Raw genomic sequence first — 26153 nt, 5'->3', positions numbered from 1 at the left:
TATTCTTTCTCTTTGACGTGATTTGCATGCTTGTACTTCATAAGGGGTCCTCCCACTCTTTTCTCCTCCAGCACATTGCCTGCACTGCAAGCTAACTAACGCTCCCATGCCTTCACATGGCTGGGGTACAGCATTTTAGTTCTTCTGCCACTCGTATTATAAAACTTATTTTATGTTCTAACCACTCAACCTCCTTTCACTGCATCTTAAAACTTATTAAATTAACTTTTCCAAGTTCTAAAGATAGGTTATTGACGTAAACTGCTGATCATCAATATACATACTGCATGCTGTCTAGTGTGGTGAGTATTTCCAGCATTTTTTCTTTTATAGCAATATTCTTTGGCTAACTTATTTGGAAATGTTAATGCAGAATAGATTGAATATAGAAGATATAACTCAGACAAATAAGTAGAATTTGTGAGAAAAGTGAGCACCACCTTATAAACAAACGCATTAAAAGAAAAATCAAGTATGTGCTCGATAATATATGAATATATCTCAATAAAGCAAAGGTAACTGCATTAAAATGATATACTGCAATCCCATACATAAAGGAATTAAAACTATACTGAAGCTTAAAAGAAACACATATTAGAAATAAATTTCATATTAAAAAGAATCAAAAGAAATTAACAGAATATAAAGACACTACAAGCATAAAAGTTGTAAAATAATAGACAAAAGGGAAGATCATATCACAAATATAGGATTGAACAATGGCAAAGATGTTAAGATAATATTTTGCTGTAATTCTTAGAAATGACGATGGAAACATTACTATAATGGAGGATAAAAAGACAACAAGCAACTATGCAAAAGGGTCTGATTATATAAAAAAGGTGGTGTAAAGTAGAGTGATAAGCATATATCCTGATACCATGGATCTTAACCTGCTTATAACATTATACAGAACAAAAGGTTCTAACTATAGCTGCATAAATGAATGGAAAAGAGCTGATGAAAGGATTATTTTATACACTGTTTTCTGTACTGCAGTTCTACACGGCACAACCCTAAATGGGGATTTAATGGAGTGAATAGAAAACACGAATGAAAGATAACAGTTAAACATATCTGTTATCTGAACTGACTGCCATCATCTGAATTTTATTTTTATTTAAGCAAGTGCTGATTCTCATTAACAATTAACAATTTAAGATAACTGGCAAAAGAACCAGAGCCATGATGGTTATAATAATCTGGAATGTACTGCCAGAAATGGTTACTGGTCAATAATAAATTCCAAAATCGAATTAGATAACTCTTTGAAAGAAAACATATGCTCTAAAAACACATGCCAGTGCATGGTGAATGAGGAGAGTGGAACTAATTGAATAACTGATACAGAATTGCCTTCTGAGCATTATCATTTCTACATTACAAAGGAATAATGTTCTAATTGTTGATGAATCAGTAACGAGGAGTTGTCAGCTTCCAGGATGACGGCCACAAGACAATATTTTACATTGTTTTTGTGCAAAGCAATAAGAGATCAAGTTTACTAGATGAATAAAAGCTAACAACATTCAAATGCTAAACTAAAAAGAAAATAAACTTGTTTATTTTTATTCTGGTTGACAGAGTAGACAAGATGCTTTTTGTTCCAGAAACACTTTTATAAAAAGAAAATTATTTCAGCAGCAAACAAAATATATACACAAATGTAGTCACTTCATAAAATAGGAAACATTTTCTAATTCAATCCAGCAATTAATAATTGGTTTGCTAACCTTGTACTGAGGCCAAATGGTCTTTGGCAAGATGTCCTAGGCGCCCTTTCTCTCTCTTTCCAAATAAGCGGCCTATTGAGGATTTGATTCCTTTCTTCTTTTGTCCTTTATGGAGTGAGTCCTGGCTACTTGTACTACTATAATTGCCCATTTCTGCTTCTATTGATGCTGAAAAACTGTAAATGATTAGATTAGAAATTGGCTATTTGCAATATTTTTTTCTCATTCAGCACTTTACAAATAATTCCTCACCTACTGCCAAAATTTCAAGACTTCAAATAACGGGTCACCAAATTTAACTGCCTATAAATGAAATAAAAATGAGGTTGCCATGAAAATTTCATGTATTTTCACTATAATTTAATAAACATAAAAAACACAGCATTTGTAAACTCATAAATTAAGTGAAAAATATTTTTAAAATTGTTTATTTGCTAAATGTATCCTTTGCGCATAAGCTCAGCCCAGGAAGGAAAAAAAATCACAGAGGTGTTTCAACAGATAATAGACAATAGACAATAGACAATAGGTGTAGGTGTAGGCCATTCGGCCCTTCGAGCCGGCACCGCCATTCACTATGATCATGGCTGATCATCCACAATCAGTACCCCTTTCCTGCCTTCTCCCCATATCCCTTGACCGCTATCTTTAAGAGCTCTATCTAACTCTCGCTTAAAAGCATCCAGAGAATTGGCCTCCACTGCCTTCTGAAGCAGAGAATTCCACTGACTCACAATTCTCTGTGTGAAAAGGTTTTTCCTCATCTCCATTCTAAATGGCCTACCCCTTATTCTTAAACGGTGGCCCCTGGTTCTGGACCCCCCCAACATCGGGAACACGTTTCCTGCCTCCTGCGTGTCAAATCCCTTAATAATCTTTTTTATTTCAATAAGATACCCTCTCATCCTTCTAAATTCCAGTGTATACAAACCCAGTCGCTCCATTCTTTCAACATATTACAGTCCCGCCATCCCCGGAATTAACCTCATGAACCTACGCTGCACTCCCTCAATAGCAAGAATGTCCTTCCTTAAATTTGGAGACCAAAACTGCACACAATACTCCAGGTGTGGTCTCACTAGGGCCCTGTACAACTGTAGAAGGACCTCTGCTCCTACACTCAACTCCTCTTGTTATGAAGGCCAACATGCCATTAGCTTTCTTCACTGCCTGCTGTACCTGCATGCTTACTTTCAGTGACTGCTGAACAAAGACACCCAGATCTCGTTGTACTTCACCTTTTCCTAACTTGACACCGTTCAGATAATAATCTGCCCTCCTCTTCTTGCCATCAAAGTGGATAACCTCACATTTATCCACATTAAACTGCAACTGCCATGCATCTCCCCACTCATCCAACCTGTCCAAGGCACCCTGCATCCTCATAGCATCCTCCTCAGAGTTCACACTGCCACCCAGCTTTGTGTCATCTGCAAATTTGCTAATGTTACACTTAATCAGTTCATCTAAATCATGAATGTACATTGTAAATAGCTGCGGCCCCAGCACTGAGCCTTGCGGTACGCCACTAGTCACTGCCTGCCATTCAAATGACACCAGTTCAAATAATTTAACTCCAAAAATAATCTTCTCATTAAGAAGAAAAGGTATTATGGGTATGCTCTGACCACAATTTGGTATAACATTCCTGTGTACTATCCCTATCCTTAAATGACATTTATCGGTAAAATACATTGTTATTATACCATCAGTCAAAACGTAAATTATGTATAAATCCATCAATGTATGTTTGAAGGAGCTTATGGGGATGGATCCCTGCAATAGAGATACTCACCTTCGCATATCATCATGATAGGATGGGAGGGTATGTGTCATTCTGAGTGGTCTTGGCGATGATGGAGGTGATGTTTCACATTTTATCGTAGCTTTATCTTCGTGATCATCTTCCTGCACAGCTGCAATCTGAACAGCAAGAGGAGAGATCTCCGTTCTCAAACATATACTAAGTGTCTATGTCAGAAAATACTTCCAAAATTGCAGTTTTAATATTACTCACTAAATGTATATTACTAAATTATATAAAATGTAATAATTAGCACTAACCGTAAAATATCTAAATATATGCTCAACAATATCAAATAAATAATGAGTTTAGACAAATTATGATTTTTTGAAAAATGCTAATCAAAGAATGATTTGATGTTCAAAATCTAAATATATAGTATTCCCTTGAAATGCAATTAAGATAATTACCTTTCTCCGATGCTTCCTTAGATCACTAGGCTGATTTGGCAAAAGAGTAAAGGCACAAAAATAAATAAGAACAGCAGATGGTCATTGCAAGCATTGCCAATTTGAATATGAATAATAGTTTACAATAAGTCATACATAATAAACCAGAAAAAGCATTTACAACCAGAGCTTCGAACATGCTTTCGAACCTAGACTTTCCATTCAAAAATACCATGCAATTTTCTATGTAAGGCTTGAACTATGATGATGACCCGTGCTTTCTGCGATCTAAAAATTTGGAATGCAAAAAATTCAACTCTAGTTTGCCTTGCCTTTTTCTCCAGTAAGTACTCTCAAGAAAATTCAGAAAAAAGTGCATCACATTTCATTCATAAACTTACCAGTGTCATGATGCCCATACGATCCATGTCCCTGGCAGGGCTACGTGCTTGAAATTTTGGTGTTGAGTGCCCACTTATCGGAGGGGAGGAACTGGCTAATGAAGACGCAGTAACCGAGCCTGTAATAGATCTCCCTGGATGCATTCTGGCCAAATTTAGACCTTCGAGGCTAACACTACCCACTCGATTCTCAATTTCCTCAGCACGAAGTTCAGTTGACTCCTTCTCTTCCTGGATTAACCTGAAAAATTCACAAAGGTTTAAGAAAAAATTGTCATGCATTTCATTTCTTTCACACCCCACACAATATTTATAATTCATTCAAATGCCTTTGATCATTGGTCAAGTCAATGCTTAAAATACTGTCATGATTTAGAATTAGTAATCTTGTAACTTTTGGACTGTTCTCCGTATCCACATGGAGGAAAATCTGTTGTTCTTCTGCAATCTTTCCAAAATGTAACTGGACTCTCAAGAAATATGCTTAACTCACAAATGCTCTCCGAAATGGCCAAAGGCTCCTCAAAACTGATTAATGCATGAACTGCATCAGTTCAAAATGGCGCCTCTCCATTTTCTCCAAAGGCAATTGGGGATGAACAATAAATGCTGGGCTTAACAGCAAAACCACCTCTCATAAATGAACTATGATTTTGGTTATGCTCGTGAATTTTCTGGTTGTGCAATTGCCATGTTTATCCATGCGCCTCCGAGATGGATTCTTAGAGCTGCTTGTATTGGGGCCTACCAGAGAGAAGGCAATTCTGGATTTACTGTTGTCTAATGAACCAGATTTAATAAGGGAACTCAAGGTAAAGGAACCGCTAGGAGGTAGTGACCATAATATGATAAGTTTTAATCTTCAATTTGAGAGGGAGAAGATTAAATCAGAAGTGTCAGTGTTGCAGTTGGACAAAGGGGATTGTGAAGGCATGAGAGAGGAGCTGGCCAAGGTCGACTGGAAAAAGATCCTAGCAGGAATGACGGTGGAACAGCAATGGCAGGAACTTCTGGGCATAATCCAGAAGATGCAGGATCATTTCATTCCAAAGAGGAAGAAAGATTCTAAAGGGAGTAAGAGGCAACCGTGGCTGACAAGGGAAGTTAGGGACGGTATAAAACTAAAAGAAAAGATGTATAACATAGCAAAGAGTAGTGGGAAACCTGAGGATTGGGAAACTTTCAAAGGACATTAGAAAGTAACAAAAAGGGCAATACATGGTGAAAAAATGAAGTACGAAGGTAAGCTCACCAAGAATATGAAGAAGGATAGTAAAAGCCTCTCTAGGTATGTTAAGAGAAAAGGATTAGTAAAGACAAATGTGGGTCCCTTGAAGGCAGAAACAGGTGAAATTATTATAGGGAACAAGGAAATGGCAGAAGAGTGGAACAGGTACTTTGGTTCTGTCATCACTAAGGAAGACACAAATAAACTCCCAGATGTACCAGAGGACAGAGGAACTAGGGAGACAGAGGAACTGAAAGAAATTTGCATTAGGCGAGATATAGTGTTGGGTCGACTGATGGGACTGAAGGCTGATAAATCCCCAGGGCCTGATGGCCTGCATCCCAGGGTACTCAAGGAGATGGCTCTAGAAATTGGAGGCACATTGGTGATCTTTTTCCAATGTTCTATAGATTCAGGATCAGTTTTTGTGCATTGGAGGGGAGCTAATGTTATCCCACTTTTCAAGACAGGAGCGAGAGAGAAAACGAGGAATTATAGACCATTAGTTTCAATATAATTATGGAGAGGGTCAGAACTGGACCTAGGGTTGAGATTTTTGATTGGAGAAAGGCTAACTTTGAGGAGATGCGAAAGGATTTAAAAGGAGTGAATTGGGACATTTTGTTTGATGGGAAGGATGTGGAGGAGAAATGGAGGACATTTAAAGATGAAATTTTAAGAGTACAGAATCTTTATGTCCCTGTTCGGTTGAAAGGAAATAGTAAAAATTGGAAAGAGCCATGGTTTTCAAGGGAAATTGGACACTTGGTTCGGAAAAAGAGAGAGATCTACAATAATTATAGGCAGCATGGAGTAAATTAGGTGCTTGAGGAGTATAAAGAATGTAAAAAGAATCTTAAGAAAGAAATTAGAAAAGCTAAAAGAAGATATGAGGTTGCTTTGGCAAGTAAGGTGAAAGTAAATCCAAAGGGTTTCTACAGCTATATTAATAGCAAAAGGATAATGAGGGATAAAATTGGCCCATTAGAGAGTCAGAGTGGACAGCTATTTGCAGAGCCAAAAGAGATGGGGGAGATATTGAACAATTTCTTTTCTTCAGTATTCACCAAGGAGAAGGATATTGAATTATGTGAGGTAAGGGAAACAAGTAGAGTACCTATGGAAACTATGAGATTCAAAGGAGAGGAAGTACTGACACTTTTGAAAAATATAAAAGCGCATAAGTCTCCAGGTCCTGACACGATATTCCCTAGGACATTGAGGGAAGTTAGTGTAGAAATAGCAGGGGCTATGACAGAAATATTTCAATTGTCATTAGAAATGGGAATAGTGCCGGAGGATTGCCGTACTGCGCATGTTGTTCCATTGTTTAAAAAGGGTTCTAAGAGTAAACCTAGCAATTATAGACCTGTTAGTTTGACGTCAGTGGTGGGCAAATTAATGGAAAGGTTACTTAGAGATAATATATATAAGCATCTGGATAAACAGGGTCTGATTAGGAACAGTTAACATGGATTTGTGCCTGGAAGGTCATGTTTGACTAATCTTCTTGAATTTTTTGAAGAGGTTACTCGGGAAATTGATGAGGGTAAAGCAGTGGATGTTGTCTATATGGACTTCAGTAAGGCCTTTGACAAGGTTCCTCATGGAAGGTTGGTTAAGAAGGTTCAATTGTTGGGTATTAATGGTGGAGTAGCAAGATGGATTCAACAGTGGCTGAATGGGAGATGCCAGAGAGTAATGGTGGATGGCTGTTTGTCAGGTTGGAGGCCGGTGACTAGTGGGGTGCCACAGGGATCTGTGTTGGGTCCACTGTTGTTTGTCATGTACATCAATGATCTGGATGAAGGTGTGGTAAATTGGATTAGTAAGTATGCAGATGATACTAAGATAGGTGGTGTTGTGGATAATGAAGTGGATTTTCAAAGTCTACAGAGAGATTTAGGCCATTTGGTAGAGTGGGCTGAAAGATGGCAGATGGAGTTTAATGCTGATAAGTGTGAGGTGCTACATCTTGGCGGGACAAATCAAAATAGGAAGTGCATGGTAAATGGTAGGGAATTGAGGAATGCAGTTGAACAGAGGGATCTAGGAATAACTGTGCACAGTTCCCTGAAGTTGGAATCTCATGTAGATAGGGTGGTAAAGAAAGCTTTTGGTGTGCTGGCCTTTATAAATCAGAGCATTGAGTATAGAAGTTGGGATGTAATGTTAAAATTGTACAAGGCATTGGTGAGGCCAATTCTGGAGTATGGTGTACAATTTTGGTCGCCTAATTATAGGAAGGATGTCAACAAAATAGAGAGAGTACAGAGGAGATTTACTAGAATATTGCCTGGGTTTCAGCAACTAAGTTACAGAGAAAGGTTGAACAAGTTAGGTCTTTATTCTTTGGAGCGCAGAAGGTTAAGGGGGGACTTGATAGAGGTCTTTAAAATGATGAGAGGGATAGACAGAGTTGACGTGGATAAGCTTTTCCCATTGAGAGTAGGGAAGATTCAAACAAGAGGACATGACTTGAGAATTATGGGACAGAAGTTTAGGGGTAACATGAGGGGGAACTTCTTTACTCAGAGAGTGGTAGCTGTGTGGAATGAGCTTCCAGTGGAAGTGGTGGAGGCAGGTTCGATTTTATCATTTAAAAATAAATTGGATAGGTATATGGACGGGAAAGGAATGGAGGGTTATGGTCTGAGTGCAGGTAGATAGGACTAGGGGAGAATAAGTGTTCGGCACGGACTAGAAGGGCCGAGTTGGCCTGTTTCCGTGCTGTAATTGTTATATGGTTATATGGTTATAGACAGTTAGCCTGACATCGGTGGTGGGGAAGATGCTGGAGTCAATTATTAAATAAGTAATAATGGCGCATTTGGATAGCAGTAAAAGGATTGGTCCAAATAAGCATGGATTTATGAAGGGGAAATCCTGCTTGACTAATCTTCTGGAATTTTATGAGGATGTGACAAGTAAAATGGATGAAGGAGAGCTAGTGGATGTAATGTATCTGGACTTTCAGAAAGCCTTGGATAAGGTCCCACACAGGAGAATAATGGACAAAATTAGAGCACATGGTATTGGGGGTAGGGTATTGACATGGATAAAGAATTGGTTGGCAGACAGGAAACAAAGAGTAGGGATAAACTGGTCCCTGTCAGAGTGGCAGGCAGTGGCGAGTGGAGTGCCGCAAGGCTCGGTGCTGGGGCCGCAACAATTTACAATATATATTAATGTTTTGGATAATGGAATTAAAAGTAACTCGAGCAAATTTGTAGATGACACAAAGCTGGGTGGCAGTGTGAACTGCGAAGAGGATGCTAGGAGGTGTGAGTGGGCAGATGCATGGCAGATGCAGTATAATGTAGGTAAATGTGAGGTCATCCACTTTAGCGCAAGAACAAGGAGGTAGATTATTATCTCAATGGTGTCAGATTAGGAAAAAGGGAAGTGCAACGAGACCTGACCGTCCTTGTACACCAGTCACTGAATGTAAACATGCAGGTACAGCAGACAGTGAAGAAAGCTAATGGCATGCTGGCCATTATAAAGAGAGGATTTGAGTATAGGAGTAAAGAGGTCCTGCTGCAGTTGTACAGGGCCCTGGTAAGACCATATCTGGAGCATTGTGTGCAGTTTTGGTCTCCTAATTTGAGGAAGGGCATCCTTGCTAGTGAGGGAGAGCAGCGGAGGTTCACAAGGTTAATCCCCGGGATGACAGGACTGTCATATGAGGAAAGATTGGAAAGACTGGGCTTGTATTTACTGGAATTTAGGATGAGGGAGGATCTTATAGAAACATAAGATTATAAAAGGACTGGACAAGCTAGATACAGGAAAAATATTCCCAATGTTGGATGAGTCCAGAACCAGGGGCCACAGTCTGAGAATAAAGGGGAAACCATTGAAAACTGAGATGAGAAAAAACGTTTTCACGCAGAGTTGTGAATTTGTGGAATTCATTGGATGAATTTAAAAGACAGTTAGATAGAGCTCTTGGGACTAGCGGAATCAAGGGGTATGGGGAGAAGGCAGGCATGGGTTACTGATTGTGGATGATCAGCCATGATCACAATGAATGGCGGTGCTGGCTCAAAGGACCCAATGGCTTCCTCCTGCACCTATTTTCTAAGTTTCTATGTTTCTAAAAGGTAGAGATTAAAGGAGAAGGAGAAAACTATTAAACAAGTGTTCAAAAAGAAATGAGTGATGCTGGAAATGCCCAGCAATCAGGTAGCTTTCTTCTGAATTCATAGTCATACAGCTTCATTGAAATATAAAAACAAACTAAATTACATGTACCAAAGCCAATCTAACTACAAAGGTAAACTAATTATGAATTTATAATCAGTCTGGCTAGGTCCTCTTATTAAAAATTGTGGATTCAATTGCTTGCATAGACATACTTGAGAATAGGTTCATTGCACGTTATACCACTTTGTACAGATACTGGTTACTCCGTGTACTATCTATATTTATCTAAATTAAAGCATATCTGCAAAATCTTAATTAATCTCCCAAATTTGTCTTCAATATCTTTTATAATAGTAAGTCATTATTGAAATGTAATATGATAAAGACACCTTATTTCATTGTTAATAGCATCAAGCTGCTCTTGTAACATCATGGCAAGCGTCTGAGCATCAGAATGTCCACTAGGTGAAAGAAGATCCATGGAACTAAATATTGTTTCTCTGTCATCATCATCATCAATGTCAGACATTTCAGTGTCACTTTCAAACTGATGGCTGCTCAGCATACCAATCTGCTGAGTTCTGCTCCATTCATTGTCACCAAGTGTCTGTATCTGAAATGCAAACAAAGTGTCACATTTCTGGGATGATTGTCCTAATCATTTATTATAACTTTAGTGGAAGGTTTTACAGGAAGCTTAGAGATGCAAATCTTCTGCTGTAGTTATGGTAGATGAATCTCATATTCCATGACTCCCCATGTCATCCACATTTCATTGCCCATGGTCGATGCAAACTAAATGGAAAGCTAGAAACTATTACTTTTATATTATCTTGGTTTTAAATCCCTCCATATTATTATCATTTGTATCTTTCAGAAGTCACATCCATAGATACATCAACAGAAATTAATGTTACATTTCAAATCATGGGAAAAATATCATGTATATAAAATCTACTGAGTTGAAAATTAATTGTTATTTTTCATGTTGAAGTCAAATTTCTTGCACATATTTTCATTTTCAGTGCAGAGATTTTAAAGCAATTTTCCCTCCAAATAATTGGGGTTCAGTCAGGTAGAACTACAGGTATAAAAGATCTCAAACCCAAACCCAATTTATACCTAATCTTTTCACTTACAGTTATAATGGAGGTGAACCAGGCCCTGGGGGGCAACTTGCTTGCGGAAACTGAATCCCTTATTGAAATATTTTAATGATGATACGTGCCTCACATTCTTAAACTTTAACACTGACCTCTGGTTTCGTGGAGTTGAGAAACCTGCGAGCCAAAAGGAGTCATACTCTTGCACCATTGCTTCTTGGTAGTGGATGCAAATGTTTCTGTGCTGGTACCAAGGAAACCTGTTTGGACTTTGGAATCTTCCAAACCTTCACAAACATATGCCCGATGAGGGATGAAATCACCTCCAGCCATCTGCCCTTCCATTTGATTTATTTTCTCCCCAGGTTCCCCAATCCATGAGGCCACCTTGACCCTCTTCAATCCAAGTCTTTCATAAGATTTCACGGATTTTCTCTCCTTCTCTTGCAACAATTGTAATCCTACATGATCTGACTGACCTGCACATCAATCTTCTATTTCCCAATGCCACCCACACCACTTCCATATAGCTGTCACCGGTTGAAATGGCAATATCAAATCTAACTCACGGTCTGAAGAAGGGTTTCGGCCCGAAACGTTGCCTATTTCCTTCGCTCCATAGATGCTGCTGCACCTGCTGAGTTTCTCCAGCATTTTTGTGTACCTTCAATTTTCCAGCATCTGCAGTTCCTTCTTAAACACTAACTCACAATATCTCTGGGCACCCCATAAATATCTCCCCAAACACATATTCTCCCAGCCCCTCATCTATGTTCAATCAAATTCTCTGCTCTTGGTAGATATTGTTTCTCTCTAACCCTGATCTCTCTAGCCACTCCACATGTCTTCCAATCTCCACTAACTCACAGTTAGACCATAAGATATAGGAGCATGATTAGGCTATTTGGCCCATTGAATCTGCTCTGCATACAGATCAGTTCTCTGATCAATGAGTCTCCCAGCACAACCCTTGATTCCCAATCTCAATCAGCAACAATTTGCCAGAGAAACTCAATGTTTTGAGCCCTGATGCAGGTTTTTAATCCAAAATGTCATCCATTCCCATTTCCCTGCAGATGCAGTTCAACCTGCTGGGTTCCTCCAGCAGATATGTGTTGCTTCACATTCCAGCACCTGCAGTCTCTTTTTCTGTGTGACCTCAATCTCTTTATTAACTATAAAGACTATAAAACCATCATCAATAAAGTTATCTCATTGGACTCAATTTATTCTTATTTAATCATACAAATTGAATTAAGAGTTGAGCAAAAGATAACATGTACATTAACAATTATGTAGCTATGCATTAATTCAAACCTCAAGTACAAACCTTTGGTTCTTCTCTGCGGCCCAATGAACGCCCTCTCTGTGATCTCCTTAGCAAATTGGAAGACCTAAAATGGTCAGACTGGCTATCTATCAATGAGCCCATGGAATACCGTTTCTCAGGTGAGGGATCCAAAAGTGGCCTGCAGATAACAATACATAGATTATATTGCTAAGAATATTATGGACTGGAGGTCACCGTCTTCCAAAAATTATTTTTACTGTAAATAATGCTGAAATATTAATGTAAATCATAACAGTCATTATATTTGTAATATTTAACATGCTATAAATGAAATGTTATGTAAACAAAATTATCTAAACGCTTGAGACATCAACTATATTTCAACGGCAACCAGAAAGACGCTACAACTCTTTGGGTGACTAGGAGACCTCTCACGACCATACAGGGACCCCTGGCGACATGTCACGGGTGTTGCGGGGTGTCACCAGGGGGCATGTTGCCAGGAGGTCGCCTGCATGGTCGTGAGAGGTCGCCAGGGTGGCGCCTCTATGGTCGTGAGAGGTCTCCTAGTCACCAAAAGAGTCATAGCATCTTTCTGGTCACCGCTGAATTTTCAACATGTTGAAAATTTTCGGCGACCTATGGCGGGTGCCGGCAGTCTCCGAAAAAGTCACGTAAGTGGGACAGGCCCTTGAGTGCTGTTCTATATCAATTTAAAATACGTGTATTCAACTGGCATTTCTCCTTCAGGTTACCTGGACATGGTTGAGTCCAATAAAGAAACTGACTGCATTTTCATTTGTTGAACCTCTGCATGTAATTTTTCTACTTCTTCAGCTAATTGCTCCTGAGGAGAAAAGTCATTATACAAATTTTAGCAATTAAACAAAAGTTCTTACAATACACAACCATGTAATTTATAGAAATGTGCAAATTGCAAAAAGAAATAACAGAAATTGGTTTTAGTATCACCACTAAAATACTGGGAAATTAAAACCCACACACTAATATACTGAGACACCAGTATTCTGTACCACATTTGTTGTAACTTGGAAAGGGTCATTATACAAGCTGCATTAACACTGATGACTTTGTTTCTGCTCTTAGTAAAATATTTTGCTAACAGGAGGTTTACCTCTTCAGAAAACCACTTGCAAGCTCAATTAAACAATCATTGTTGAGATGAATAGGAGTTCGAGAATTAATCCATAGTTTATTGAAGAGTGTCTTTATAATACTATAAAGCCCTTCAATGACAAAATAGTGCATGCATAAGCCATTTTAAAGCAATAAATTAATTCACACAATGCTAATCATATACTCTCCTGGACTACTGTAATGTAATTGTGAAGTGCAGCTCATCGATCAAAGTTGCAATATAACTGAATCACATTAAAGGTGATATTGAACACAGTGATAAAGAAGCCTGCCTGAAACTTTTAATGTACTATTATTTAATGTCATAATAATTAATTGCCATTATGATGAAATCATGGATCTTCAACAGTTTGCCACCAAAGCACTAAACTTTAACAGATTAATTATGTATAATCAAAAAATGTTACTATATCACATCTTCTCCTGAACTGAGCTCATAATGTTACCTTATCATGAAGAGACTCTTCTAGTTGTTTTCTTAAGAGTTCAGATTCTTGTATCAGTATGTTCTAAAATAATAAAACAAGCATTTGTATTTGACAAATTTGATGAAACAGGCATGTTAAGTACATTAACGGAGTTTGCACACAAAGGACCTCACTACTTATGATATGCAAATGTTCTTGCAAGAGTTTATGATGTATTTTTAGAACACTTTATATATACTTTCATGAATGGAAGCTTATTCTGTGTTTTTGCTGAACAAGTTAAACTTACTATTACTTAAAATCAATGGGGTGGGAGATTGCAACCTTCACGTGGTCCACCCTGTTTCAACTAATGCAATCAACCCGACGTGCACAAACAAATAGATCAAATTAATGAACAAATTAAGAACAAGTTGACCTACAACTTTAGGCTGTGCACGCCATACGCAAGAAGAAGAAGACTTAAAATCAATCACACTGAATAAATGGCCATGTGCAGGGACATATTGTCCCTGTTTTGTCCACACAATGAATAAGGTGGTGCAACCTGTGGAATGTTATGTGGTGTTAGAGAGCAGCAATCATGCTTTCACTTTGCAGTGTTGCACGTTAATGGGGAGTAATTTCAGAAGTCCTACATTGAAAGTAACCTGTGTTGATCGAAAACACATCTGCACTCAAGGCACGTGGCCTACAGCCAATGCTGGCGATCAGAATGTTAAACCTGAAACAGGAGCAGTTCATTGTTATTATTTATTGTGAAGTTTTTTCCTATAACAGAAGATAGAAACAGTTGCTGAATGCACCAGCAGGTAAAGACTAACTGGGATTGAGAATACTGGTATTAGGTTGGGTGTCAATAGCCCATGGACATTTGTGGATTAGATATATTTAAAGATAACAGTGGGTGGTTAGACTTGGCCCAGTTAGTGATAGTCATGATCTGATACTTTTGTTTCCAATGTGTCCCCTACATCTTTCCTCATGCAAGCATAGATGGCTTTGTCCAACTGAAGCCATGGAATGGAATTGAGCATTATACATTAAACAGTGAATATTCCCTCTTCTGACCTTAATGTGGAAGGAAAGTTGTTATTGGTTGCCCTGAGGAACTCCTGCAGCATTGTTCTGGGGCTTTAACGACTGATCTCCAACGATCACAACCACCTTCCTTGTGATTGGTGCAACTTTAATGATTGGAGTGTTTTCTCTTTGATGCATGTTACATTCTGGTTTACCAATGCTCCTTAATGTCGCACTCAGATAAATATTGTCTCCGTGTCAATGGAAGTCACTCTCAGTTCACCTTTTGAAACCAGGTCTTTGATTCATATTTTGAACAAGGCTGCTGAATAATCTTGGCAAAATGCAAACAGGGAATTGGTGAATAATTTATTGGAAACTAATGGGCCTGTACTACTTAGGCAATTTTTTTGGCGATTACAGGCGACTGCCGCAAAATCAGTTGATGCAGAGCTCGGGAGGAAGCCAGGATAAATCAACAACATGGTACTTCTGGATCAATTTGCTGTGAGTAATTCCATTTATATGCTGGACTCCTCCATGGACTTGGATCTTCCTCTTCCTGTAAACTATTTACTATCCAATGCCATTCACGGTGGCAGGATAGAGAAGCTTTGGACGGATGTTTTTCTATTTATTCACTTTTCAGGATGTGGCCATCAGTGGTATGCCCATCTCTATGGTCCTAAAATTACTTTCACTAAAATAGTCTCAACTAAACCAGTCAGATTTCTGTGATTTAGAGTCTGAAACAGACCAGATTAGGTAAAGATGGCAGATTTCTTCCCCATTAACCCCTACTTGGGCTTTTATGAGAATCTGATAATTTTGTGGTCATCATTGTTGAAAATACCTGTTTTTGTTTTAATTCCAGATTATTAATGGAACTTAAAGCTGCAGTTGCCATGTGCAATTTGAACTCACGGCCCTGGGTTTTAGTGCAGTAATTTAATCATTGTATTTGCACTGTACTTAACAATTCCTTAAGCAGTCATTTAGCTATTGTAGTTATAGAGTTAGTTATAGAATTATACAGCATGGAAACAGGCCCTTCAGCCCAACTCATCCATGCCGACTATGCTTACAGGTATGGGTGGCATTCTGCATTTAGCCAACCACCAAGTGCACAACTGCATATCAACTGAACAATGAAGCAGTGGAAGGTACACAAAATTGCTGGGGAAACTCAGCGGGTGCAGCAGCATCTATGGAGCGAAGGAAATAGGCGACGTTTCGGGCCGAAACCCTTCTTCAGACTCACAATGTTTCACAACTTCCAGTTTCACAATGAAGCTGTGGAGTCAGGATAAGCAATCTGACTGCAAACTAGGATCAATATATATTTTTATACATTCTATAAACCAACATCTACAATTCCTCGGTTCTGCACCCTATGATCGCTGACTGTAGCCAGTCAAGGCCTTAATAACCTGATAATAACCTTAATAACCTGATTTGTTCAAGAAACTCTGCTGTACAAGATTTTCTTTAATGCTGTCCCAATCAGCTGTAATTCAGAGAATGAATGGGTCCCGCATGAAAAAATCAGATTCAGTTTGCTGGCTAAACACAAATCCCTCCACACATATACATCACAAATCTTTCACTGGCTCAAAATACTAAAACTCCTCACACAATAGCTGTGGGAGTTTGCTCATCAGAAGGATTGCAGCAGAAGACTGCCCACCAATATTTTCTCAAGAACAATTACAAATTGACAATTAGTGCTGGGTTTGCTCGCATCAAAAAATAATTTAAAGAATAACATAAAAGTTGTGAGGTTATATTGCAAGTTCACAAAATACTGGTTAGATCATACTTGGAGAACAGCATGCAGTTCTGAGCATCACACTAAAGGATGGATGTAGTTACATTGGAAAGAGTGCAGAGGAGATTCACCACGATGTTATCTTGCATGTAAGACTTTAATTATAGAACACAGAATAGCACAGTAGGAATAGGAGCTTCAGCTCATGATGCCTGTGCCATACATGATGTCAACTTAAACTAAGCCCATCTGCCTGCACATGATCGATATACCTCCATTCCCCACATGTTCAAGTGCCTATCGAAATGACTCTTAAAGTTCACTTTTGAATCTGCTTCCACTACCTTCCTTTATGGGGAGAGATTGGATAGGTTGGATTGGTTTTCCCTGGAGCAAAGGTGGCTGAGTGGTCACCCGATAGAAGTATGTAATTTATAAGAAGCATAGAATAATTAGAATCATGATATCAAAAACATGAGGGCTCAGGCCTAAAATAAGAGGAAGGAGTTTTAAAGTGGATTGGAGCTTTTAAAGTTTCTAAAATCTAAAGTTTTTTTGTGACATCATAGGATTGATACTGGAATTCACAGCCAGAAAAGATGATGGTGTCAGATACAATTCCTATGCTTAAGAGACATTTAGCCAGGCACTTAAATGCAAAAGGATAGGGACCATGTACTGGCAAATTGAATTAATGTAGTGGGATAATAATATAGTATTTAGTTTAGTTTAGTTTATTTTTGTCACGTGTATCAAGGTACAGCGAAAAGCTATTTGTTGCGCTCTATCCAGTCAGCGAAAAGACTACATGATTACAATCAAGCAGTCCACTGTGTACAGATACAGGCTAAAGGGTATAACGTTTAGTGCATGATAAAGTCCAGTAAAGTCTGATTCAAGATAGTTTGGTCTCCAATGAGGTAGGTGTTAGTGATAGGATGGTTCAGTTGCCTTATAGCAGCCGGGAAGAAACTGTCCCTGAATCTGGAGGTGTGCGTTTTCAAACTTCTGTACCTCTTGCCTGATGGAAGAGAGGAGAAGAGGGAGTGACCGGAGTGAGACATTCTTGATTATGCTGGCAGCCTTGCAGGGGCAGCGTGGTGTTGATGGAACAGCGTGGAGTGTAGGTGTAGATCTGCATGAATGTTATGGGTTAATGGGCCTACTTCTGTGCTGTACAACTCTACGATTTGATTGTCACAAAATAAAATGATAGTTACTTTGAATAAAGATGTAACATTTTACCTTATCCTCTAATGCGGCCATTCTTTCCTTTAGATGTAGCTGAAGTCGCTCATTCGACTCTGTCAACAATCTATCCACCGTGTCTGACAGTCGCTTATTGTGCTCTTCGTTCATTTTTTCTCTTTGTCGAGCCTAAAACATTTGAAATTTTAAAATATTTCCATTTTGCTGTTAAAGACAAGAATCAAGTGATTTACTTTTCAAGCTCAATAATGACACATAACAGTGAACGGTGAACAAATCCACTTTATCTCTTACTTAACATTCAAAATTTTTGTTAAGGAACAAACTTCATTCCTTATTGTTCCTACTCAACTCAAGCTAATTTTCATTTGCAAAGTATTTTTTGCTCATTTGGTTTATTTTCCTTTAATTTCATCCGTCTTTATGGGTGTACTTATTTGAAGACAGACCTCGTCCCCATGCAACCACAAGCCCTTTGGTATAACCTCAGTAATAATGAAGTCTATAGGAAGAAAAACAAAAATAATGAGGGGAAAAGATTGTCAATCGGCTCTATGGACAGTTTTGCTTTTTGTTCACTAACCTAAATGATATTCCTTCCTTCAAATGTTGCCCCTTTTAGGATTAGAGTCTGTGCTTTTCACTGGAGGAAAAGCCCCTGGGTTTCTTAGTCAATCAAAGACTGTGGATTCATCTAGCCAGCATTCTCTCACCATTTCCAACTGCTTTTCCGCTGGTGCTGGTGAAGGAACAGTAGATCACAAGAACAGGCCCTTCAGCCAACAATGTTTGTGCCAAACATGATTGCAAGACCAACTCTTATATGCCTGCACATAATCCATATCCCTCTATATCCATATGCGTATCCAAAAGCTCTTAAATGCCACAATTGTATCTGCTCTACTACTACCCCAGCAGTGTGTTCCAGGTACTCACCATCCTCTGAACAAAAGACTTGCCCCCACATATCCGTTGTACTTTGCACTACCACCTTAAAACTATGTACTCTAGTATTTGATTTTTCCTTCTTGGGAAAAAGATTCTGAAAATCTACCTGTCTATGACTCCATTATTCTATATACTTCTATCAGATTTCCCTGCAACCAGCATTCCCGAGTAAACAATCCAAGTCTGTTCAACTTCACCCTGTAGCTAATATGTAGGTAATGTCTACTCAACAGCCAAAAGTCTGTAGCCTCCTTTTGCTCTGGTATTTTATTTCATTCTTCATATATGTAAATTATAATGTTTTAGTTTTAATAGTCTACTGTATATCGTGTTGGTACTTACGAGTAAAGCACCAAGGCAAATTTATTGTATGTATACATACTTGGCTAATAAAATTTATTCAATTCAATTCAATTCAATTCAATACCTTCTAATCCAAGCAGCAGTTTGGTAAACCTGCTTGGATTAGGAGGTAAAGTATTTAAAATATATGGGTTATTATGATGCAACTTGGAAAGCATCACTGTGCCATTCTCATTTTGCTGGAACATCTCTAGAGTATTACTGAATAAGCTCTGCATTTCTATTATGAATGATATTAGGGTGAAAAGAAGAGAAGAGGGAATGGTGTGTTAAAAAGAACAGCCTATGCTGATTTAAATCGAAGGTAGACACAACATGCTGGAGTAACTCAGCGGGTGAGGCAGCATCTCTGGAGAGAAGGAATGGGTGACGTTTTGGGTCGAGACCCTTCTTCAGACTAATATCAGGATAGGGGGTGGGACAAAGATAGAATGTCGGAGACAGTAAGACTAGTGGGAGAATCGGGAAGGAGATGGAGGGAGAAAGCAAGGGCTATCTGAAGTTCGAGAAGCCAATGTTCATACCGCTGGGGTGTAAACTACCCAAGCGAAATATGAAGTGCTGTTCATCTAATTTGCGCTGGGCCACACATTGGCAATGGAGGAGGCCCAGGACAGAAAGGCCGGATTGGGAAAAGGAGGGGGAGTTGAGTGCTAAGCCACCGGGAGATCAGGTTGGTTAAGATGGACTGAGCAGAGGTGTTCAGTGAAACAATTGCCGAGCCTGCACTTGGTCTCGCCGATGTCGAGAAGTGACACCTGGAATAGTGGATACAGTGGATGAGGTTGGAGGAGATGCATGTGAACCTCTGCCTCACCTGGAAATTATGTTTGGGTCCTTGGATGGAGTCGAGGATTGTATGCTGAATGCGATGGCTGATGGGGTGGAAGGTAAGGACAAGGGGGACTGTGTCCTTGTTACGAATGGGGAGAGGGGGAGTAAGAGCGGAGCTGTGGGATATCAAGGAGACCCTCGTGAGAGCCTCATTTATAATGGAAGAGGGGAACCCCCGTTTCCTAAAGAATGAGGACATCTCCGAAGCCCTGGTACGGAACACTTCATCCTGGGTGCAGATGCGGCGCAGACAGAGGAATTGGGAATAGGGGATAGGGGATTTACAGGAAGCTTGGTGGGAAGAAGTGTAGTCAAGATAGCTTTGGGAGTCAGTGGGTTTGTTGTAGATGTCGGTAGTAGATGTAGTTGATGTTGGAGACAAGCTTCTTTCACTTCTCTTCTTATCTGAATATAAATTCCAAACACAATGTTGAAATTATTTTTAGTTGAGAGATTGACATTATTGAATTGCCAACCTGTTTGTCTTGAGGGAGATTTATTGCTCACCATCTGATAAATTGTGATAACACACAAAAATCAGTAAAGTGGAAGCAGGCTTCTGGCATACCAACCATATCTTGTGGATTTGAACTCTTGCTTACTGCTAAACCCAGATTCAGGGAGCGTGGGAGGGATGATTGTTACTATTCCCTCCTACCTTTCCTTTGCCTCCAAAGAGGCTTAATAGAGTCACACTGGTCATGTAAAGGTAATGTAAGGTTCAGAATAGTCATTAACTTGATTGAAAATGGAATCAAGGGACTAAAGTTCCAAAGCCTCCCAGCACAAACAATGCAGTCGCCAGCATCTATATGAATGAATGAATACATTTTATTAGCCAAGTATGTACACATACAAGGAATTTGCCTTGGTGCTTTGCTCACAAGTAACAACACGATATACAGTAGACAATTAAAAATAAAACATTATAATTTAAACATGTGAAGAATTAAATAAAATACCAGAGCACAAGGAGGCTACAGACTTTTGTTTATTGAGTAGCTACTGTTTGTGGAAAAAAGCTGTTTTTATATCTGGCTGTGGCGGCTTTGAGAGTCCGGAGTCGCCTTCCAGAGGGAAGTGCTTCAAAGAGTTTGTGGCCAGGGTGAGAGGGGTCAGAGATGATCTTACCCGCTCCCTTCCTGGCCCTTACAGTGTACAGTTCGTCGATGGGGGACGATTGCAGCCAACAACCTTCTCAGCTGATCAAATGATGTGCTGCATCATGACCATCTACTTTAACAAGTAATAATACATTTAACAACAGAAGGAACTGAAACAGCAGGATATGGATTTATCGTAGCAGATATGACTTACCCTTTGCAGTTCCTGATTCTTTTCTTCAAGCTGAGTTTCTAAATGTCTCAAACGTTCTTCTATGCTGTCATGCCTCTCTTCAGCCTAAAATACAATTGAAAGAGCTGACCAGAACTCTGTTATTGTATTACGTTGAAATATCTGTCATGTATATTCCTAAACCAAGAATAATTAAGCCAAGCTCAAGCCTACATGTTCCATACTCATGGTTGTCCAGAATTAAGCAAGCAGCTGGAGGTAGGTATGTTACAAAACTTACCTTCAGCGGCGCTGCAGATCTGTCGCTGCCCGTGTGCGCGATTTTGGCGCCTTTGAGAGGGGGGCGGGTTTAAAATGCCTTGTTTCTCCAGCCTAATCAAATCGATTTCTGTCAGGCTGTTTAGCTGCTAAAGAGTAATTGCTTGGACTGCCGTTTTATTAAGTTTCTTTTAAATTGCACTGAATATTTTACGAACATGAGTAAATTAAAAATAATCTTCTAAAGCCGTCAACGCCGACAACGGGTACGGATTTCATGTACGGGATAGGTAAAGGAAAGCCGTTTATTTTATATATAAACTTGCATCTAAGGATGCCTTTAATCAAAATTTCACGTTGCGAAAATGTAATTATGTAAATATACGAACCGGCAGTATTTTTCCTGCCGATATGAGGTTTAACTTCACTGCAACCGCAACGTTCCAAACCAGCGCGTTCCACAAAAACCCACTCGCAAGATGATTAAAATGCCCATTAATTTACGTGAATTAAACACTAAATTCCTTCCATTTGGCCTATAAATTCATGACCATGAGATTTAAAAATCATGGTATATTGTGAATTATTGTGTGAATGGTATTTGAACATTTAGGCTATTTAAAAATGTTTACTTTTTCTTAAGAAATGGATAGATGTTTAGATCTAGCAATTGAATTTTGTAATTAGCTACAATTGGGTAACCAACTAATTATATGCTTTAATTTCAGGTCATCCAAGTAAGATTGTTTCATATTTGGCTCAGAATGCTTCAATCCATAATAACTGAAAATTTCATTCAGTTCTCTTAATTTTTAAGAAGGTTATGGGCTTTTGACTGTCCTTGATCACAGCTTTTGAGTTAAATCAATGGAAATCAATAGGGAACAAGATGCTAATTTCAGAGTATGAAAATGGCCATAACATTTTTAATACTGAAAATGTGAAAGTGAATTAGGTGTCAAATTACACTTCTTTTTATGCTTTATCTGATGGGATAAATTGCAGACTTTATTTTTAAATCTCAAAATTTTGTAACATTGCTACTTGAGGGCATGGTGGACTGTACAGCCTATAACACCCAAGCACCAGCAGTACTTTGTTATACAGTTAAAGGTATTTTTATGAGTGATTAATTCAGCCAAATATAACAACATGCTGGATTTACATGGTCAATTATTTCCCCAGATTTTGAATAAAATTGTTCACAAAACATCAAAAAAAATTAAAATCAAACTGCTGCATGAGTCACAGTGCCACCTCACAGATGTCCAATCACAATGGATCTCATTTACATAAATGACATCACAATGGGACAGGGGTGTGTGATTGGAACCTTCATGTGCTCCCACTAAAATCAAACTGCTGCATGAGTCTCAGTGCCATCTCACAGATGTACAATCACCATGGATCTCATTTACATACGATATCACAATGGGACAGATCTCTCCCCCTCTCTCACTCCCTTCCACCCCCGTGCCTTTCCCTCACTCCCCCTTCTCTCGCTCCCCCCCTTCCTCCCTCCCCTTTCTCTCTCTCTCTCCCCCTCTACTCTCTCCCCTCCCCATCTCCCCTCTTCTCCCCCACCCCTCTCCTCTCACCTCCCACTCTCCTCTCCCCTCCTCTTCCCCCACCTCTCTCTACCCCCCTCACCCACCCTTCCCCCCCTCCCCATCTATCACCCCCTTACCCCTGTCTCCCCCTTCACCCTCCCCGCTCTCCTCCCCTCCCCTCCCCCATCCTCATCCCCTTCTCTCTCCCTTCCCCCCTCCCCTCTCCTCCCCCTCCCACTCTCTCCCCATCTCCCCCTCCCCACTCTCTCCTCATCTGCCACATGCCGCCCCCCCTGCCATGCCCCCCCCCCCCCACATCCGCACATTGGAGGAACAGATCCAATGGGTCTGCACTTGGTCTAGTAACAAACAGAAATCCAGAAGCACAAAACTGCCCAATGATAAATCGTGGAAAAAAAATACTCTACATGTGTATCAATGGTACTACTATCCTAAACGTAGTGATCATTTCTTGCAGTTTTGCTTCCAAAACATATGGATAGCCATTATATGAGATAGAAGAGCTTAAGCTAGACTGACAACTCGGGGGGCAAGAGGAGGGACAAATAAAAAATCAGAACATAGTCATTGATAAGTTACAGCACAGAAGGAGGCCATTTTACAGATCACTTATAAAACTAGAAAGGAGGCATTTTCCTTCACCAACTTTTTACAATTTTATAACTATAGAGCTTGTATTTATATATATGTTTTCACATTATCATAGCCCTAAAAGCACTTATCAGTTGATTACTTAGATTTCAGTTGAAGGAAACAAGGCAACCAATTGATCAATTGCCAGTTTGTCTTGGATCATATCTGTTGAAGGATAATTATTAAGCAGGATATCTCCCAAGTTAACTTCTATGTAATACAAGGTAATATAGTATCTGAATAGAAAGTCAGAGCTTCAGTTCAACTTATCTCTACCCATGCAAATCTCCTCTTAACTGCATTGACAACATGTGCTCGTTCATTGCGTTGAGGCTTGAATGGGAAACCTGGGAATTCTAAAACCTGGAAAAAATCATGGAGTAGGGCATCAGCAAAGTTACAATGGTCGTGAGAAAAACTCCAATTGGATTCCTGTGTTCATTTGCGTTGTAATCTTATAACTTGGATCATCCTTTTATTCATTGCATGTACCTAAAAGTAAAAATTAGATTTTGTTCCAACTGCTGAATTGGAAAATCACCACTTAAAAACGATAACAGGGCCCAGTGTCTTGTACTGCAAGAATGCCTGATAGGCATGAAACCAAACATTTGATATGTATGATTTTTAAGGTAATCATTGTGTTCTCATAAAGCTGGTACTTAGATGCTTATGTAGATTTTTTGGACATTCTCCTCACTTCTATATAATGAAATAGAGAGTGCCTGTGGTGAATGGGAAATATGCTCATGGATAATGCAACAGATGAATTTTGAGACAGCCATTTTATGTACCAAGGTAACACGAGTTCTAGTTGCAAAAATAGAAGTCATGGATGACTTTAAACAAGGGGAAGATAAATCACATAACACAAAACAGTAAAAATAACTAGTGACAAGTAGAGATACTAAGAACATCAAAAGGATGAAAATAAATGCAAATTATATCGATAAAACCAGACAATTTTACATTCACATTAGGAAAAAGAAAGATGTTACAGGCAATGTACTCCCTTAAAATTATAGAGATAGAGAGGGAGGGGGAGGGGGAGGGGGAGAGGGAGAGGGAGAGGGAGAGGGAGAGAGGCAGAGAGAGAGAGGCAGAGAGAGAGAGGCAGAGAGAGAGAGGCAGAGAGAGAGAGGCAGAGAGCGAGAGGCAGAGAGAGAGGCCGCTCACTGAGGCAAAGACTGAGTCGCCAGGATAATACACAGACAGGCAGCACTGCCTCTTCAAGTACAAAGCTGAGCTGCCAGGATAATCTGAGACTGCCAGCGCCTCCTCTCAAGCTAAGGGTGAACTACAGTGAGAAGATTAAGATTACCATGCTTCCTCCTTCGAAGATCAGGCTAAGTTGCTGAGACAAGGCTGTGATCGCCATCGCACATGCACCCTGACGGCAGGGGACAGTATCCCCATGCCATCCTGGACTGTCTTACCAATGTAAATAAAATATATACGCGTTCACCCTATTGCAAGTGTTGGTATGGTCATTGCCATACCTGGCGTCGGACCTCATAGAGAGATTTAGCCAAACATTCCAAGCTGACCGAGATGCTCCACCTAAGCTAGACCCACTTGTTTGTCCCATATCCCTCTAAACCTTCCTACAATGGCATGTACCTGTTCAAGTGTCTTTTAAATGTTATAGTATCTGCCTCAATAGTATCTGCCTCAATTATCTCCTATGGCAGTTTGTCCATATACCCACCAACCCCTGAGTGAAAAGAATGCCCCTCAAGTTCCTATCAAATCTTACCCCTCTCACTTTAAACATATGCCCTCTTGTTTTGTATTCCCCTCCTCTGGGTGAATGTGCATTCACCCTATCTATTCACCTCATGATGTTATACACCCGAATAAGAGCGCCCTTCAGCCTCCTGCGGTCATAGGAATACAGTTATAGCCTGCCCAACCTATCCCTATAGCTCAGCCCTTAAATCCTGGCAACATCCTCATAACATAGATGGTAAGGAAAGTTATTGGTAAAACAGCTGAAGATGTTTGGGCCAAGGGGACCTTTACCAGATCTGATGCAACAATAGCTCAAATGATGTCAAGGGCAATCCTCCTCCAGAATTCATGTCTTTAGTCAAGTAGCACTATGGCTATAAAGAGACCTTTCCAATAAGCCACCTTTACTTTTATTTGATGGTTATTAAAGAAGACATGGCTTCCAGTATTTTCTGTGTTAATTGCAGTACTGAAAACAAAATGTCAATTCATCATTTGTGTTTTGCTCTTTTAGTACACTTGACCAGGTTCCATTCAATGTCTGAGTAATGGAATCCATGTCTAACAGCCAAGCCTGAATTTCATATCAACAGAAAAGCATGCAGGTAGATCGGGATAATTTAACTATTTTGAACAGCGAATTACTTAAAATGCATACCCCCCCACTCCCTTGACGTACCTTTCGACAATGTAAATGGAAATATAGTCAGTGGACAGCCAACTTTTATATATGACAGTTCTCTTTCTGTAGTCAATGGAAAACTATGTTTTATATTCTCAGTTAAAAGCTTCAGTGATACCTTATCCAGTAGTTGCAGGTATATTTGAGGTGGTA

The 26153-nt window shown here is 39.4% G+C and overlaps 1 protein-coding gene across 10 annotated transcripts in view; it reads right to left on the bottom strand.

Moving 5' to 3' along the window:
• ppfia2 (PTPRF interacting protein alpha 2) overlaps nucleotides 1-26153 on the bottom strand; it is a 311096-nt gene that overhangs the window by 56621 nt on the left and 228322 nt on the right. For 7 of the 10 annotated variants that reach the window (XR_004414887.1, XM_033038206.1, XM_033038207.1 and 4 more), the window contains 10 exons: nucleotides 21147-21230; nucleotides 17721-17852; nucleotides 13703-13765; nucleotides 12854-12945; nucleotides 12138-12276; nucleotides 10094-10317; nucleotides 4328-4568; nucleotides 3948-3977; nucleotides 3529-3656; nucleotides 1734-1909 (listed from right to left, as the gene is read on the bottom strand). Coding sequence is in view for 9 of the 10 variants with exons in the window: in XM_033038206.1 (XP_032894097.1) it covers nucleotides 1734-1909; nucleotides 3529-3656; nucleotides 3948-3977; nucleotides 4328-4568; nucleotides 10094-10317; nucleotides 12138-12276; nucleotides 12854-12945; nucleotides 13703-13765; nucleotides 17721-17852; nucleotides 21147-21230 (1309 nt within the window). In the remaining variant the exon portion in view is untranslated. The remainder of the gene's footprint in view (nucleotides 1-1733; nucleotides 1910-3528; nucleotides 3657-3947; nucleotides 3978-4327; nucleotides 4569-10093; nucleotides 10318-12137; nucleotides 12277-12853; nucleotides 12946-13702; nucleotides 13766-17720; nucleotides 17853-21146; nucleotides 21231-26153) is intronic. The other 3 variants (XM_033038214.1, XM_033038209.1, XM_033038213.1) reach the window with 1 other exon arrangement.

The sequence above is a fragment of the Amblyraja radiata genome, chromosome 19 (genome assembly GCF_010909765.2).
Source record: "Amblyraja radiata isolate CabotCenter1 chromosome 19, sAmbRad1.1.pri, whole genome shotgun sequence".
In the NCBI taxonomy this organism is placed as follows: domain Eukaryota; kingdom Metazoa; phylum Chordata; class Chondrichthyes; order Rajiformes; family Rajidae; genus Amblyraja; species Amblyraja radiata.
The sequence above is the reverse complement of the archived record's forward strand: the minus strand, read 5'-3'. Positions and strand labels throughout refer to the sequence as shown.